At 55.4% G+C, this 12,976-nt stretch overlaps 1 protein-coding gene across 1 annotated transcript in view; it reads right to left on the bottom strand.

Moving 5' to 3' along the window:
• The window catches only part of LOC133360639 (plasminogen-like), a 39,790-nt gene that overhangs the window by 14,891 nt on the left and 11,923 nt on the right, over positions 1-12,976 (bottom strand). The window contains exons 2-3 of the mRNA XM_061579436.1: positions 11,089-11,203; positions 8,785-8,948 (exon numbers count right to left, since the gene is read on the bottom strand). Coding sequence (XP_061435420.1) covers positions 8,785-8,948; positions 11,089-11,203 — 279 coding nt within the window. The remainder of the gene's footprint in view (positions 1-8,784; positions 8,949-11,088; positions 11,204-12,976) is intronic.

Here is a 12,976-nt window from a genome sequence, read left to right as displayed (position 1 = left end):
GCAGACAGCTGATCACAGGCAGACAGCTGACTACAGCCTTACACAGGCAGACAGCTGATCACAGGCAGACAGCTGACTACAGCCTTACACAGGCATACAGATGAAGGCAGCCTCACACAGGCAGACAGCTGACCACAGGCAGACAGATGATCACAGGCAGACAGATGACCACAGCCTCACACAGACAGACAGCCTCACACATCCTCACACAGGCAGACAGCTGATCACAGGCAGACAGATGAAGACAGGCTTACACAGACATACAGCTGACCACAGCCTCACAGATGAACACAGCCTCACACAGGCAGACAGCTGATCACAGCCTTACACAGGCAGACAGATGATCACAGGCAGACAGCCTTAGACAGATGACCACAGCCTCACACAGCCTCACAGATGACCACAGCCTCACACAGGCAGACAGCCTCACACAGCCTCACACAGGCAAACAGGCTTACACAGTCAAACAGCTGACCACAGGCATACAGCTGACCACAGCTGACCACAGCCTTACACAGGCAGACAGATGATCACAGCCTCACACAGGCAGACAGCCTCACACACACAGCTGACCACAGGCTTACACAGATGAAGACAGCTGATCACAGGCAGACAGCTGACCACAGGCAGACAGCCTCACACAGACAGCCTCACACAGCCTTACACAGTCAGACAGGCTTACACAGACAGACAGGCTTACACAGGCAGACAGGCTTACACAGGCAGACAGGCTTACACAGACAGACAGGCTTACACAGATGAAGACAGCTGACCACAGGCAGACAGCTTCACACAGCTGACCACAGCCTCATACAGGCAGACAGCCTCACACACACAGCTGACCATAGGCTCACAGATGAACACAGCCTCACACAGGCAGACAGCCTCACACACACAGCTGACCACAGGCTCACAGATGAACACAGCCTCACACAGGCAGACAGCCTCACACACACAGCTGACCACAGGCTCACAGATGAACACAGCCTCACACAGGCAGACAGCCTCACACACACAGCTGACCACAGGCTTACACAGATGAAGACAGCTGATCACAGGCAGACAGCTTCACACAGCTGACCACAGCCTCACAGGCAGACAGCCTCACACAGACAGCATCACACAGCCTTATACAGCCTTAGACAGGCAGCCCCCCCCCCCACAGCGAGAGAGGCGGGGGCGGAGGCTGCGGCCTCATTCGGTGGCACGCGCATCACAAAGGTAGAGACAAAGGGCCCCCGGGTAGCCTCTCACAGGCTGCAGGGGCAAGTGCTGATAGCGAGCGGGGGTGCCCCCTGAAGGGGTGGAGGGGGTGGTGTGGGGGGGGAGTGGGGTGGTGTGACACACACACACACACGTGTAGACACACACACACGTGTAGACACACACACGTGTAGACACACACACACTCACACACGCACACACTCACACACGCACACACGCACACGTGTAGACACACTCACACACACACACACGTGTAGACACACACACACACACGTGTAGACACACTCACACACACACTCACACACTAACACACACATATGTGTAGACACACACACACACGTGTAGACACACACACACACGTGTAGACGCACACACACACACACACGTGTAGACACACACACGGGTAGAAACACACACACACGTCTACACACACACGTGTAGACACACACACACGTGTACACACACTCACACAACACACGTTTACACACACAATTACAACAACCGCCATTCGCCACTAAGTGGCGGTGACGTCACCACGACGCTTGTGCCAGGCCACGTGCACCTTGAGGCCACATGAAGTGTCGAACACCCGCTGGCAGGAGGTCACGGGTCAGACCCAGGTGCCACGGGTCGACTGACTGAGATGACCGAGATGACTGGCTGATGCACCACCTGTGCCCCCTACTGTGCCAACTTGCTGTGCTTTAGTCACCCGGCGCTCCGCTCGTTGTTGTGAGCGTCGCTCCTCCGCCCTCCGTTGTTGTTGGAGGGCGACTGCCTCCAACTGCCCAGTAGCGTCCTTCACGAGCCTCCTCCACTGAGGCCGATCTTGACACCGCTGGTACCAGTCATCGGCAAATCCACTCAGCTCCACGTCCTCCTGTACCACATCACTCCATCTCTCTAGCCTGTGCCGCACCCATTTAGCCCCCTCGATCCGGCCGAACAAAAGTTGTTTAGGCATGTGGTGGCTGGGCATGCGGGCTACATGATCCAGCCAACGCAGCCTTGCCTGCCGGAGGAGCTCGCCGATGGGACTTTGCCCAGATCTTTCAATGATTTGTGAGCTTCTCACACAATCCAGCCTGGTTAAACTCAGGATGGATCGTAGGCAGGCCAGCCTAAATGTTTCTAACCGGCGGAGATGCTCCATTAGGGGGGTCCACGTTTTGCAAGCGTAGAGAAGGGAGGGAATGACTGTGGCCGAGAAGACCTGAAGCTTCGTGCGGAGCGACAGACCAGGTAGCTTCCACACAGCGTTACGCAACTGATGAAACTATATTGCCGCTCGACTGATTCGGAGTGAGACCTCTGCTGTTAAACCGGAGCCGGTCATGAGCACACTGCCCAGGTATAGGAAACTCTCCACTCTCTCCACAACTGCCCTATCACCGATTGGGAGTTGTGGGAGTGGAGTGTCCGATGGTACAAAATACCCAGGCAGGTGCTTAGTTTTGGTGGGGCTGATGGTAAGGCCCCACCTCTTAGTGGCACGCTCCAGTTTCAACAGCAGCGTCTCCAACTCCTCCTCTGAATGAGCAGCAATTACCAAATTATCGGCATACATAACGTGGTTGACCAATAGGGAGCCATCCCTTGACCGCACCCGGGCATCGATCAGCCTCCCATTATATCTGTACCTAAATGAAAATTCCCCCGAGAACTACGTGGTCAAAATAGATGTTAAATAATGTGGGAGCCAGAGGACATCCCTGTCGCACCCCAAGGTGTACATGGAATGGCTCTGACTCCCGGCCATCTAGTTTTACCCAGGCCCGCTCACCATCATGAAGGTCCTTAATGATCGTGAGCAGAGGGTCAGGGACTCCGAAATCACGCAGAACAACCCAGAGTCCAGGCCTACTGATGGTATCCTAGGCCTTGACCAGGTCAATATAGCAAAGATGTAGGTCTTGTTGGAATTCCCTACACCTCTGCTGTAGCAGACGGACAGAAAATACGGCATCTGTGCAAGACCGCCCTTTCCTGACACCGCATTGGGGCTCCGCAAGCCTCTCCTCAGCGTGCCTAGCAAGGCGATGTTGAATAATCCTTGCCAGGACTTTTCCCGGCACACTGAGGAGTGAGATGCCCCTGTAGTTGTTACAGTCTGTGCGGTCCCCCTTCTTAAAGAGGGGGACCACCAGGGCATCCTTCCAATCCTGCGGAACCCGTCCAGTGGTCCAGCCTGTTGTTATGATGTCATGTTGGGCAGTCTGTGCACAAACGCCACCCTCCCTCAGCATTTCGCTTGGGAGATCATCTCTGCCCGGTGCCTTTCCTGGTTTCAGACTCTGGATCGCCTTCAGTACTTCCTCAACAGATGGCACCTCAGCCAGCCACTCACAGGGGGTGACTTCTTCTTCCAATATTTGAGGCACCGCAGCCTCAGCAGGGTCATCCCCACTTTGTGCCATGATGTTTTCCTGGGTGAGGGATTTGCCCTCCCCCAGGACCTCACAGAAATGCTCAGCAAATCTGAAAACCTGTTCCAGGGGGTCGGAGATTGGATCACCATTTTTTCCCCTAATGATGGTAATAGGTGTGGCGCTGCAGGTTAATTTTTGATGGAGTTAAATAGTGATTTGTGATCGCGGGCCACTGGGGCAGACTCCATCTCCTCAGCAACCCGCGACCACCACCCATCCTTGCAGCGCCTCACGGCTCTCCGAACCTCCGAGCGAAGGCTGCGGTAAACCTCCTCATTCTCTGACGTGGGATGCTGTAGGCGATGAGAGTGGGCCTGTCGCTTTTTCTCAATTAACCTGAACACCTCCTCTGTCAGCCAGGGTTTCTGGGGAGGTCTGGACCGCGTACCCAAAGCAGCCATTGCAGCTGCATGAGTCACAGTCCTAAACCTCGCCCATTTCCCCTCGACATCAGGTGGAGTGGGGGACGATGCCAATCCCAGCTGCAAGCGATGATGAAATTCTCGCTTGCAACTTTCATCAGCTAACTGAGACCAGGCCACTTTTGGTTGGAATGGGATCCTGGGTGTACACCCACCACCGGAGTGGAAGAAAGGCAGGCGCATCTTACAGATGACTAGTCGATGGTCAGAGTATAGATCAGCTCCACGTGAATACACACACGTGCGCACACACACAGTGTACACACACACACACACATAGTTTACACACACACACACGCACGCATTTTAAAACTGTCCACATTTGCAACAGTAGTTTGTTAATGAACAACGAGAGATAAACGCTGAATGTTTTCCCTGTCCCCTTAACTTTAACCCTAATAAACAATCATTAGCGTGCACGATATCATCACATCTCACATATATGCACACACACACATAGATCCGTCTCTACTCCTGCTATGTTTTAACCCATCCCATCAGCTGCTGCACGGGCCCCCATTCTGGGAATGGCCATCTCATCGGCCGGACCTGGCTCAGCACAAGAAGAACTCTGGGGCCGGATCCGACATTGGGTGTTTCATTAGCAGTACAATCAATAGGCCAGGACCGGTTTCCACATTTAGTGTCTCAACAACAGCAGAGGGAGTGGACATGTCCCTAGCCACCGTGATGATGATGAGAGAGAGAGACGCAGACTCCAAATATACAGCAGCAGGCATCGGCAGGGTCGGGATCGAACCCACGCCCTCCTGTAGTTGAGGCGAGGTAGTCAACATCTCCTAGCCACCGTGATGATGATGATGGTGGTGGTAGTGGTGGTGGAACCCACGACCTCCTGTAGACCAGGCGAGGTAGTTAACATCTCCTAGCCACCGTGATGATGATGGTGGTGGAACCCACGACCTCCTGTACACCAGGCGAGGTAGTCAACATCTCCTAGCCACCGTGATGGTGATGATGATGATGGTGGTGGAACCCACGACCTCCTGTAGACCAGGCGAGGTAGTCAACATCTCCTAGCCACCGTGATGATGATGATGATGGTGGTGGAACCCACGACCTCCTGTCCACCAGGCGAGGTAGTCAACATCTCCTAGCCACCGTGATGATGGTGGTGGTGGAACCCACGACCTCCTGTCCACCAGGCGAGGTAGTCAACGTCTCCTAGCCACCGTGATGATGATGATGGTGGTGGTGGAACCCACGACCTCCTGTCCACCAGGCGAGGTAGTCAACATCTCCTCGCCACCGTGATGATGATGATGGTGGTGGAACCCACGACCTCCTGTAGACCAGGCGAGATGGTCAACATCTCCTAGCCACCGTGATGATGATGGTGGTGGAACCCACGACCTCCTGTAGACCAGGCGAGGTAGTCAACATCTCCTAGCCACCGTGATGATGATGGTGGTGGAACCCACGACCTCCTGTACACCAGGCGAGGTAGTCAACATCTCCTAGCCACCGTGATGATGGTGGTGGTGGAACCCACGACCTCCTGTACACCAGGCGAGGTAGTCAACATCTCCTAGCCACCGTGATGATGATGGTGGTGGAACCCACGACCTCCTGTACACCAGGCGAGGTAGTCAACATCTCCTAGCCACCGTGATGATGGTGGTGGTGGAACCCACGACCTCCTGTACACCAGGCGAGGTAGTCAACATCTCCTAGCCACCGTGATGATGATGGTGGTGGAACCCACGACCTCCTGTACACCAGGCGAGGTAGTCAACATCTCCGAGCCACCGTGATGATGATGAAGATGATGGTGGAACCCACGACCTCCTGTACACCAGGCAAGGTAGTCAACATCGCCTAGCCACGTCGCAATGAACCCGTCTCTCGAGACGGATGCTAAACCAACAAACGGCCACATTCGCCTGGCGACGAGGCGCTAGTCGACGGCGCCGTGTCGTGCACCGCAACCTCGCCCCACGTGGTCTGCCCTGTGACGTCACAATAGCAGTGAGACATTGCCGCATCACGTGGCTTCAACATGCACCCACCCACCCCAAAGGCCCTTGGGCAGGCTGTAGGGGCGAGTGCTGTTAGTAGCGAGCAGCAGCAGCAGCAGCAGAAGCAGAAGCAGCAGCAGCAGCAGTAGTAGCAGCAGCAGTAGTAGCAGCAGCAGCAGTAGTAGCAGCAGCAGCAGCAGCAGCAGAAGCAGCAGAAGCAGCAGCAGCAGAAGCAGCAGCAGCAGCAGAAGCAGCAGAAGCAGCAGCAGCAGCAGCAGCAGCAGCAGCAGAAGCAGCAGAAGCAGCAGCAGCAGCAGCAGCAGAAGCAGCAGCAGCAGCAGCAGAAGCAGCAGAAGCAGCAGCAGCAGCAGCAGCGGCAGAAGCAGAAGCAGCAGCAGAAGCAGCAGAAGCAGCAGCAGCAGAAGCAGCAGCAGCAGAAGCAGCAGCAGCAGCAGAAGCAGCAGCAACAGCAGCAGCAGCGGCAGAAGCAGAAGCAGCAGCAGAAGCAGCAGAAGCAGCAGCAGCAGCAGCAGAAGCAGCAGAAGCAGCAGCAGCAGAAGCAGCAGCAACAGCAGCGGCAGCAGCAGCAGCAGCAACAGCAGCAGCAACAGCAGCAGCAGCAGCAGCAGCGCCGACCGCCTTTGTCTCTCCCAGCGGTGACATTTGCTGTACAGCGCCACACCGGCTACTCATTTGGGGCTCAGTGGACCTAGGGGAGAGACCCTAGATCGAGACGCTCCGGGTGTTGGCGGATGGCGGCCCTTGAGCGGGACTCGAACCTGGGTGGCTGGGGTTCGTAGTTGCGGATCGCGAGCCGCTGCACCACCGCTCACCCACCCACCATCTCACTCACCCCTCAGCCCCCATCTCACTCATCCACCAGTTCACTCACCATCTCACTCATTCACCCACTATGTCACTCACCCACCAGTTCACTCACTCACCATCTCACTCACTCACCATCTCACTCACCCACCATCTCGCTCACCCACCCACCCTGCCTGCCCCCATCCATCCGCCTCACCCACTCAGCCCCCATCTCACTCATCCACCAGTTCACTCACCCACCATCTCACTCACTCACCATCTCACTCACCCACCATCTCACTCACCCACCATCTCACTCACCCACCATCTCACTCGCTCACCATCTCACTCACTCACCATCTCACTCACCCACCATCTCACTCACTCACCATCTCACTCACCCACCATCTCACTCACCCACCATCTCACTCGCTCACCATCTCACTCACCCACCATCTCACTCACACCCCAGTTCACTAACTCACCACTCACCCACCAGTTCACTCACCCACCATCTCACTCACTCACCATCTCACCCCCATCCCACTCACCTACCATCTCACTCGCTCACCATCTCACTCACCCACCATCTCACTCACCCACCATCTCACTCACCCATCAGTCACTCACTCACCATCTCACTCACTCACCATCTCACTCACCCACCATCTCATTCACTCACTCACCCACCCACCATCTCACTCACTCACCATCTCACCCACCATCTCACCCACCATCTCACCCACCATCTCACTCACTCACCATCTCACCCACCATCTCACTCACCCACCATCCCACTCACCCACCATCTCACTCACCCACCATCCCACCCACTCACCCACCATATCACTTACCATCTCACTCACCATCTCACTCACCCACCATCTCACCCACATCCCCCACCCACCACCCACCCACCCACCATCTCACCCACACACCATCCCACCCACCCACCATCTCACCCACCATCTCACTCACCATGTCACTCACCCACCCACCCACCATCTCACCCGCCATCTCACTCACCATGTCACTCACCCACCCACCCACCATCTCACCCACCATCTCACCCACCATCTCACTCACCCACCATCTCACCCACCATCTCACTCACCCACCATCTCACCCACCATCTCACCCACTCACCATCTCACCCACCATCTCACTCACCCACCATCTCACCCACCATCCCACCCACCCACCCACCATCTCATTCACTCACCCACCCACCATCTCACTCACTCACCATCTCACCCACCATCTCACTCACCCACCATCTCACCCACCATCCCACCCACCCACCCACCATCTCATTCACTCACCCACCCACCATCTCACTCACTCACCATCTCACCCACCATCTCACCCACCATCTCACCCACCATCTCACCCACCATCTCACCCACCATCTCACTCACTCACCATCTCACCCACCATCTCACCCACCATCCCACTCACCCACCATCTCACTCACTCACCATCTCACCCACCATCTCACCCACCATCTCACTCACCCACCATCCCACTCACCCACCATCTAACTCACCCACCATCTCACCCACCATCTAACTCACCCACCATCTCACCCACTCACCCACCCACCATCTCACTCACCATCTCATTCACTCACCCACCATCTCACTCACCCACCATCTCACTCACCATCTCACTCACCCACCATCTCACCCACCATCTCACCCACCATCTCACTCACCATCTCACTCACTCACCATCCCACCCACCATCTCACCCACCATCTCACCCACCATCTCACTCACCCACCATCTCACTCACCCACCATCTCACCCACCATCCCACCCACCCACCCACCATCTCACTCACTCACCATCTCACTCACTCACCCACCCACCATCCCACCCACCATCTCACCCACCATCCCACCCACCACCTCACCCGCCACACCTGTGCGCTCGTCGCTGGGCGGCAGTACGCAGGCCTCCACGCTGCAGTAGTCGTAGCGGAGTTGGGGGTCTGTGGTGTAGCACCACGGCCCCTTCGTGTCGTTGTCCGGGTTGCGGCAGAAGTTCTCCTCCAGCGCGGCCAACGGATGCGTCGTCGGAGAGTAGCTGTGGGCCACAAGGACACGTGGTCAGGACACAAGCCACGTGGTCAGGACACGTGGTCAGGATACAGGACACGGGGTCAGGACACGTGGTCGGGTTACAGGCCACGTGGTTGGAACACAGGACACGTGGTCAGGACACAAGCCACGTGGTCAGGACACGTGGTCAGGATACAGGCCACGTGGTCAGGATACAGGACACGTGGTCAGGATACAGGACACGTGGTCAGGACACGTGGTCAGGATACAGGCCACGTGGTCGGGATACAGGACACGTGGTCAGGACACAGGACACGTGGTCGGGAGAAAGAGACACAGACCACGTGGGTGGGACACATAGACAATACCCACCATCTCACCCACCCACCATCTCACTCACCCACCATCTCACCCACCCACCGTCTCACTCACCCACCATCTCGCTGACCCACTCACCCACCGTCTCACTCACTCGCTGACTCACTCACCCACCATCTCACTCACCCACCATCTCACTCACCCACCATCTCACTCACCCACCATCTCACTCACCCACCATCTCGCTGACCCACTCACCCACCGTCTCACTCACTCGCTGACTCACTCACCCACCATCTCACTCACCCACCATCTCACTCACCCACCATCTCACTCACTCACTCACCCACCATCTCACTCACCCACCATCTCACTCACCCACCATCTCACTCACCCACCATCTCACTCACCCACCATCTCGCTGACCCACTCACCCACCGTCTCACTCACTCGCTGACTCACTCACCCACCATCTCACTCACCCACCATCTCGCTGACTCACTCACCCACCATCTCACTCACCCACCATCTCACTCACCCACCATCTCACTCACCCACCATCTCACTCACCCACCATCTCACTCACCCCCCACCTCACCCACCCACCATCTCACTCACCCACCACCTCACCCACTCACCATCTCACTCACTCACCATCTCACTCACCCACCCACCCACCCACTGACCCACTCACCCACCGTCTCACTCACCCACCACCTCACCCACCCACCATTTCACCCACCACCTCACTCACCCACCCACCCACCGACCCACTCACCCACCGTCTCACTCACCCACCATCTCACTCACTCACCCACCATCTCACCCACCCACCCACTGACCCACTCACCCACCACCTCACTCACCCACCACCTCACTCACCCACCCACCCACCCACTGACCCACTCACCCACCAACCCACCCACCATCTCACTCACTCACCCACCCACCGACCCACCCACCCACCACCTCACCCACCCACCCACCCACTGACCCACCCACCGTCTCACTCACCCACCACCTCACTCACCCACCCACCCACTGACCCACTCACCCACCTCACTCACTCACCCACACACCCACTGACCCACCCACCCACTGACCCACTCACCACCCACTCACCCACCCACCCCACCCACCACTCACTCACCCACCCACCCACCGACCCACCCACTCACCATCTCACCCACCCACCCACCACCTCACTCACCCACCCACCCACTGACCCACTCACCCACCATCTCACCCACCACCCACCACCTCACTCACCCACTCACCCACCATCCCACTCACCCACCACCTCACCCACCCACCCACTCACCCACCCACCCACTGACCCACTCACCCACCATCTCACTCACCCACCATCTCACCCACCCACCCACCCACCCACTCACCCACCCACCCACCCACCGACCCACTCACCCACCATCTCACTCACCCACCACCTCACTCACCCACCCACCCACTGACCCACTCACCCACCCACCCACTCACCCACCACCCACCACCTCACTCACCCACCCACCCACCCACCGACCCACTCACCCACCATCTCACTCACCCACCACCTCACTCACCCACCCACCCACTGACCCACTCACCCACCCACTCACCCACCCACCCACCACCTCACTCACCCACCCACCCACCGACCCACCCACTCACCATCTCACCCACCCACCCACTACCTCACTCACCCACCCACCCACTGACCCACTCACCCACCGTCTCACCCACCACCCCACTCACCCACTCACCCACCCACCCACTCACCCACCACTCACCCACCCACCCACCCACTCACCCACCATCCCACTCACCCACTCACCCACCACCTCACTCACAGGGGTTTGTGTGGCGTCTCGCTGCTCCACATCTGACACGCCGTGCCCTGCCGGGTCACGGCCGTCGTGCCCCGGTAGCCCGCTCCGTGTCCCTGGGCACAGTCCTCGAGGAGGTCTGCGTCGTCAGAGAAATCCGATGAGCCATGAAGCTCTTCTTCATAAATGTCCAGTGGATGTCCAGTAAAATTTCGATTTGAAGCTTTCGTGACTGCAGGGATTCATCATCTTGGTGCTTTCAGTAAAGTCACGTAGAAGGGAAATTATAAAATAATAAAAATGAAACATAATAAAATTTCGATTTAAAGCTTTCGTGACTGCAGGGATTCATCATCTTGGTTCTTTCGGTAAAGTCACGTAGAAGGGAAATAATAAAATAATAAAAATGAAACAAAATTTCGATTTAAAGCTTTCGTGACTGCAGGGATTCATCTTCTTGGTTCTTTCGATAAAGTCACGTAGAATAGAAATAATAAATTAATAAAAATAAAACATAATAAAATACAATTCTCACGACGTTTCGGCCACAACGCAAGCAGCCGAAACGTCGTGAGAATTGTTTTATTTTTATTATTTTATTACTTCCCTTCTACGTGACTTCACCGAAAGAACCAAGAAGATATCCAGTTATTTTATTGTACCACCAGGTAAGGGCGCCGTCCATAGATGACGTCACGCGGTTTTGGACGATTTTCAACCCTCACCCCCCCCCCCCTCGTCACACGACGTCACAAAAAGTCAGACCCCCCCCCCTCAAATATGACGTCACAAAGCTCTGCCCCCCCCCCCCCCAAAACCATATTTCCATTTTGAAAATAAAGCATGCTTCAAATCGCTTTAAACTATTGTCATTGTGGTGCGTGTTTATTGTGGCGCTGCACTCTGATGTTGTAGGAGTGTTGTTATAACAATTAGTGTTGTTATAACAATTAGTGTTGTTATAACAATTAGTGTTGTTATAACAATTAGAGTTATGGGAACCTCATTTGCCAGTAAAAATATGATAATTGGTTTTTTACCCTTCTATCTGGCAACAAAACTGACACCTTTTTACAAGGAGTCATGTTTGCATAGACCGCAATACCTGCAGTCGTAATACAAACAAAAAACACAACTCTGATAATGTATGTGCACTGTCCTTGAAGTTGATTGGTCCACACCCGAGACAGCTTTCCTTAGAGCCTAGTCTCACTTGGTGTTGGACCAGATGACGCCAAAAGGCGCCAGATAGAAGGGTTAAAAAACCAATTATCACAATTAGTGTTGCTATAACAATTCTATATTTATTTAAAGCTACGCATTTTGATGTGACGTCACATTTCACACCTCCCCCCTCGTCACACATCGTCACAAATGTCTGACCCCCTCCCCCCCCCTTAGGTGCGTGACGTCATTTATGGACGGCCCCTAAGGGGCACTGCTGAGTTGCTGTGTAGATGTCGATTCTATATGGGGAGGGGAAAACCCAGACGACCTGAAGAAAAATTCCACGCGACCACTGAGACAGAGAGAGAGACACGCAGACTCCAAATCTATAGCAGCAGCAGCAGGCGTCAGGGTCGGGATCGAACCCACGACCTCCTGTACACACGGCGAGGTAGTTAACATCTCCTAGTCACCATAGTCTATGGACAATGCTAGTCAATGGACAATGCTAGTCCATGGGCAGTGTTGAGTCTATGGGCACTATTGAGTCTATGGTGCAGTGTTGAGTCTATGGTGCAGTGTTGAGTCTATGGTGCAGTGTTGAGTCTATGGGCAGTGTTGAGTCTATGGTGCAGTGTTGAGTCTATGGCAGTGTGAGTCTATGGGCAGTGTTGAGTCTATGGTGCAGTGTTGAGTCTATGGTGCAGTGTGAGTCTATGGTGCAGTGTTGAGTCTATGGTGCAGT

This window comes from Lethenteron reissneri, chromosome 69 (assembly GCF_015708825.2).
Source record: "Lethenteron reissneri isolate LAM-NWPU_2019-01 chromosome 69, ASM1570882v1, whole genome shotgun sequence".
Classification (NCBI taxonomy): Eukaryota; Metazoa; Chordata; class Hyperoartia; order Petromyzontiformes; family Petromyzontidae; genus Lethenteron; species Lethenteron reissneri.
Note: the sequence above shows the minus strand (reverse complement) of the source record. Positions and strands in the feature narration are given on the sequence as shown.